At 38.6% G+C, this 6018-nt stretch overlaps 1 protein-coding gene across 2 annotated transcripts; it reads left to right on the top strand.

Annotated features, from left to right (window-relative positions):
- Positions 1-389: 389 nt before the first annotated feature.
- cd4-2.2 (CD4-2 molecule, tandem duplicate 2) lies at positions 390-5405 on the top strand. Of its 2 annotated transcripts, none has more exons than XM_050047482.1 (9): positions 390-534; positions 1616-1657; positions 1964-2134; positions 2238-2378; positions 3723-3956; positions 4055-4102; positions 4247-4389; positions 4509-4576; positions 4800-5405. In XM_050047482.1, the coding sequence occupies exons 2-9, from the start codon at positions 1630-1632 to the stop codon at positions 4882-4884; spliced, it is 918 nt and encodes a 305-aa protein (XP_049903439.1). In that variant the 5' UTR covers positions 390-534; positions 1616-1629; the 3' UTR covers positions 4885-5405. The 2 variants fall into 2 exon arrangements, with proteins under 2 accessions (XP_049903439.1, XP_049903438.1); XM_050047481.1 differs by having other exon boundaries at positions 4055-4123.
- The last annotated feature ends 613 nt before the right edge of the window (positions 5406-6018 follow it).

Raw genomic sequence — 6018 nt, 5'->3', positions numbered from 1 at the left:
ACTTGTTTTTTTCTTTAAAGGTTGGTGAGGGTGATATCTGGGTGATTTTTGTTTTATTTTGTTTTTATTTTGCAAACAAATCCTTTGTTACTTCTGCTGTGACAAATAAAGAATTGTCTTTCTGTCATTCTGCCTTTTTCTTTAATTAAATTGAACGTTTGCTGTTGGTTTTTCCGTCTCGTGAGTTGCCACAATCCCACAAATTGTATGTATATTTGAAATATAGTTAACGCCTTTGTTTTAAGAGTTTTTAAGCCACTGCATAGAGCTTTCCTCAGCTTCCTGTGAAAATGGCGCTGTGTAGAGAATCCCGGGCCTAGTTTTTGCGTGAAAGCGCAGGCATGAAGAGCAAACCCACAAAGAGCTGGGGGGTTTGCATTGGCCTACAACTTTACAAGGTGCAAGCTTCTTCTCAGATGTTTTCCGCCTTCTTCAGTTTTTGCATCCTTCGATGAAGCGAGACACAGAGAGGATTAACAAAGGTTTTGGCCTTCAATAAAAGCACAAAAGACACTGCATTGCTTCAAAACTGAGGTAAGATCCTTTATGAAATAAAGTTTCATGTTGTCGAATGAAATGATTGGATTTGATGTCACCATTTTGAAACCATTTTCATTTTCTTCCGTAAGTTCAAACTGAGCAATGAAGGATGAAACAATTTAATAAGAAATATTAAACATTTTGTATGTTGTCCGTATTGTCTCTCCTCTTACATTTAGGTTTCTAAAGACCTTAGATCAATGCTGCTAAACAGATGTGACACAGAAATGTGACACAGAAATGTGCCTTTCCCCGAGCCTTTAGTGTGTATCTCAAGGTCACGCTTATTTCGGAGTTTATGATTCTTTATTTTCTCAAAGCTTAAACTATTCAGTCAGTTAAGTGAAATACATTGATAATATGACAACTGAGACTTTTTAGTCGAATTTTGATGCAGTTATTGAAACAATGAAATATTGATTATTGGTCCGATTCCAATTGTTTGGCTCTCCAAAATAACTACTATACCAAGACATGCTCTGTGTTGTTGAAATGATCACATAGATTCAAGTATTTTAGCTTGCCAAAAAGTCCATTTCTAAACTGTTTAAAATCATGAAACTTATCAAAGAGTAATGAGACAAAGAGTGATAAATGGCCTGTCAGAATTTTTTTGAGAATATATTCTATTCAGTTTTATTACTAAGAAAACTGCACAAAAATTATTACTTTCTTAATAAACTTGTGCCAAATGTACAAGAAGATCCATTTGTACTACACCGAAGCATCTTCACGTGTTACTGATTATGTTCATTAAATGCAGAAGAGCCAAAACATGCTGGAATTTCCCGGGGACATTTGTTTCAGGTTTTTCTTTTTAAATGTTGCAAAGCTTTTTTTTGTAAATCAAATTTATCGTACGAAATATGAAGAGGAAGGAAGTAAAGAACAACAGTAGCTCAGTGGTTAGGGCTCACATGCTTTTCTAAAATGCTCATCTCGAACAGAAGCTGTGTGTGGTGTCTCTAACCTGGAAATATTTGCTTTCACATCATGAACTTCAGCATTTAAGTTATTTCTGTGAAATACGTTTGTCCTGAGCGAGAAGTACATTTGTGTTATTTTTACCCCTCAGATCCAACATCTGCAATGAAGACAGTAGTTTGGTTTGGTTTTGGTGAGAGAAAATACTTAATTTTATTATATATAATTCATTAAAATAAAGGGTTAATGAGTTGATTGATCCAAGTCCTTTTATGTTTAGAAGACTCAGTTAATCTACCTTGGAAAATAGCTGCAGTTATGTTTTGCTCTACCTTTTAAATTCAATCTGATAAACCCTTACCTTAATTCATATTCACTGTTTGAGTCTACAGTAATAGAATATATTGTGATGACATCTGTTCTTGTCTTTGTACATTAAGTTTGTGATATTCTACTGTGAACGTATCATATCAAGTGATGTGTGATCCTCTGTCTATAGTGCTCTGTGCACTCTCTGCTTCAGGGAAAGTGTTTGTTTCAAAACAAGGGCAAAAAACAATGCTCGAGTGTGGGGTCAGCACCTACTCTGACACCCTGGAGTGGAATCGTGAGAATGACCTGCTCTGTAGCACTCCAAAAGTACAAAGGAAGTACAGCTTCCCTCGCACAGGTACAAACAGTTTATCAGAAAAATAAAACAGTCAACATTATCTGCAGCACAACATATTGTTCTGAAAATGTCACTGTTGTCAATTGCATATTTTCTGCTCCAGGGAAATCTGACATTGCGTTGAGGTCAAAGATAAGGCCGGAAACAAGACTGGAGATCACTGGAGTCAAGATGCAAGATGCTGGAAAGTTCACTTGCAAGGCAGATGGGAAAAGTTACCAACTCACACTCCTTGTGGTTTTAGGTGAGCACACAACCCAGGAAATATGTATCTTTTGAAAAATATTGGCATTGCACAGAATACAGAGTGAGTGGGTTTACGTCATCATTTCAATCAGGATTCTGATTGTGCAGTTTAAACACTCGTCTTTTTGGTGAAAGTCATTGTACTGTGTTAAAAGAAATTCCTCTGCCCACAGTAATTAGTTTGATAAAAAAAAATTAAAGTGAAAATTTGAGGAGGGTTAGGAAAGAGAGGTAAAATTAAATACTCTTTCATCAAACAGTTAAATGTCACAGGTCAGTTTTACGAATAAGAATAATTTCTGCACATTTACTAAATGAAGTAACTTTTGAAGAATACATTTTGAAATGAATTATTTTTATTTGTCAGTCCACACAATCAGGCAATGAGCAGTTGAAATGTACCTCTTTGGGTATCCCGCTTATATATACACATGCATCGAACGAGGGCGGTAGCACAGGGCCAGCCATAGCAGCTTAGTATGGCAGTTTGGGTTTTTGGTGCCTTGCTCAAGGGCACATTGACAGTGCCCAGTAGCAAACTGGCACCTCTCTAGCTGCCAGTCCACACTCCATACTTGGTCAGTATGGGGACTTGAACTGGTGACCCCGTGGTTCTCAAGCCCAGTCCCCATGGGCTGACCTACTGCGTCCAAATATTGTGGGTATTTAATGCAAAATATTGTACACACACACGTATGGAATTAAAAATAAATTTATTATTGCATCTTTATAAACTTTAGAGACAGATTTATAAAAACAACTGGCAAAATCAAAGCAGCAGACGCCGAAATATCCTAATTGATGTCCCTTAATCTGGCTCAAGCTCCAAACTTTTACTGTGAAGCAACTCGATAATATCTTTCATTAGACCCTCCCTGCCTGGTAAACGTTCATACCTTTAAACCCCCCCTTGGCCAGATTGAAACACAGGCCTCCTGATAAGTAAAAAAACATGTAGTTTCAAAGCTCAGGCGGAGATAACATCGTCATAGATTTCTTTCAAACTTTAGTATGCTCCCTATTGTGCAGCTATTTTAACCAGCGAAGCAGCATTTTTCATTATGATTAAATTCGACCTTTATGTGTAAAATTGCCTGAGTGCCCCTTTAATTTCATGATTTAATATCCCTAAATTTCAGATTTTCCGGCCTGTAAAGCTGTGACCATTTTGTGCAGCAATAAGTACAATGATATATTTTCATTTTGCTCTTCCTCTCATGTCATAAGGGTGTGTCACCTTCCTAATGATCTGGATGAAGTCCCTCATCTGGCATGGCCTCCTCTTGCTCTTTGTCATTCTCACTGTATCCTCGCCCTTGTCTGTTGTCCCTCTCTGTGTCAGTCTCGGCCAGCTCCTCTGGAGATCTCCTGCTGGGCAGTGAGGTTACGCTCAAGTGTCAGGTAACAGGTCTGAACCCGGACTCTACGGTGCAGTGGGAGAGGCCAGATGGAAGGTCACACGCAGGGTCACAAGCTGAACTCAAATCTGTAGCCCGCTCTGATGCAGGAACCTGGAAGTGCACGTTCTCCTATGACGGAACAACGTACAGTGAGAGCCTACAAATCAAAGTTCAAGGTAGGACACTTTTACTCAAGTCTTTGCAAATGAAACACAACAAAAGCTACCTGTGTGGCCACTGGCAAAAACAAGATGTGCTGTGTTTTTGCTTTCAGAGCCGAAAACAACTGTACCGCCCTCTACCCAAAGGTCAAAGGACAACGGTAAACCAAGCTGCCTTGACTGTACGAACTGCATGTGTTTGTTTGGGTAAACCCTCTGTAAGCACGTTAACGAAAGTGATTCTTCACTGGATGTGTCATTGATTCCCCGCTTTCTGCCATGGTCTGTTTTCATGGCTCAACCAGGTGTTACTCATCCTAAACCCAACGATGCTCTGCTGCTGGGGCTCAGCTGGTGGATGTGGGTTGCAATTGGAGTGGGCTGCCTGTTTGTGCTTCTCCTGATTGTCCTTATCATTGTCCTGTGCAAGAGGAACAAAAGAAAGAAGGTCGGTATATAAAGGGAATCTTAGTGCTTTGATTTAAATAGGTAGGTGGGATGAAGGGTTGGGTTACTGAGGCAAACAAAAAAATTCAAATCTGACTCTTTTTTTTTTTTCTGCTACAGAGGAAATTTCAAAGCATGAAGAATGGTGGACTCCCGATGAAGCCCAAGAACTACTGCCAGTGTAACCGGTAAATGTTCTTAACTTACTTCTATCTAGTAAAAAAAAATAAAAAATTACTTCATCCCCTCTCCGGTAATCTCTGTTCACTTTACAGATGCTTTCTAATAGACTCTTTTCACTTTATATTAATGACTGTTTGACCTTCATTCTCACTGTGCCTTTTACCGAGTACTTCATTATTGTGTCGTAATTAGTGTGAAAACTTCTCCTCTTTCCTCTCTTTATCGCAGCCCAGCAGCTGCAGCAAAACCGCAGCAAGGACGCCGGAGAGAGAAGCCATCAGCTCCCCCTCTGCAACCCCTGCTAATGGAGTGACATGAAAGACAGATCGAAGAAAGGACAGATAGAAAGAAAGAACGACAGAGAGAGAGAGAGAGAGTGACAGTGAAGGAAAGAGAGGGACAGATAGAGATAAAGAGAGAGAATGAAAGAATTTGGCATGAATGTAAATGGGCTTTTGAATGCTGGAGATGAAAATAAAAATCAAATGTAATGATGTGGGCACTTTTGAGCTTTTCCACCAAATATAACCAGTGAAGTGAATGCAAATAGGCTCCTCCACTGCAAGAGAGAACAGCAACTGTCTGTACTTATTTTTGACATTTATGCAGCATAATCACGTGTTAAGAATATCCTTGTATACAGCATTGTCATCCTCTAATGTGCTTGCTATGGTAAATTTCATTCAGCTGATGTCAATATATTTTTCTTTCTTGTGTTTCTGTGTATTTGATAGATGTATACTTTGTTTTTATTTCTGTAAATGAAAATATTCGAGTGTTGTATGTTGAAGTTTTATGTCTTTTTTTCCCCATCAGACAATAAACTATAAGAACACCCAAATGCAAGATTTGTTTTTTCTATCCTCATATGACTGACCAGGGAGGTTTTTATCACTGAGAGAATCACAAAAAGCTGAATGTGTATTGTTTCCTGTGTGTCCCCTGAGCATTTAGGTAATTTAAAAACAGTGTGAGAGAGGCGTGCTCTGCCACAAACGACTTTATAGAGAGGTAATTACAGACGGGATACTTCAAGACATAATGCAGACAATAAACCCACAAGAATAACACAAATGTTAAAGGAATATAACTTCTACCTTGTTCAACACAATACTAAACGTTGTCATACCTCATTTATGCTCTTTAGTGTGCTATAAACTGTGCCGGCTTTGTTTCAGAAGCTCTGAATTCCCCATAACTGGTGCAGTATAATGCAGGTGTTGATGCCAGTGCAGTTAACACCTGTTTCACACAGTAACACGAGACCACCAATGACATATATACATACATACTCCATATACACGTGCTGTATGTACATGTAAACATAAACATAAATGTATGTGAGAGCGAAAAATATATGTCTCATGAGTTCAGGAATGGTGGTATTTTGTAACATAAATGAACTTAACAAAATTTCTGCATTAACTATTTTGTGTGTGTGTGTGTG

This window comes from Epinephelus moara, chromosome 6, assembly GCF_006386435.1.
Source record: "Epinephelus moara isolate mb chromosome 6, YSFRI_EMoa_1.0, whole genome shotgun sequence".
In the NCBI taxonomy this organism is placed as follows: domain Eukaryota; kingdom Metazoa; phylum Chordata; class Actinopteri; order Perciformes; family Serranidae; genus Epinephelus; species Epinephelus moara.
The sequence above is the reverse complement of the archived record's forward strand: the minus strand, read 5'-3'. Positions and strand labels throughout refer to the sequence as shown.

Excerpts from the sequence above, each read along its gene's own strand:
- cd4-2.2 (XM_050047481.1), top strand. The coding sequence starts at position 1,630 with ATGAAGACAGTAGTTTGGTTTGGTTTTG. Across the intron at positions 2,135-2,237 it reads GTACAGCTTCCCTCGCACAG|GGAAATCTGACATTGCGTTG; the intron begins GTACAAACAGTT and ends TTTCTGCTCCAG. Across the intron at positions 2,379-3,722 it reads CACACTCCTTGTGGTTTTAG|TCTCGGCCAGCTCCTCTGGA; the intron begins GTGAGCACACAA and ends TCTCTGTGTCAG.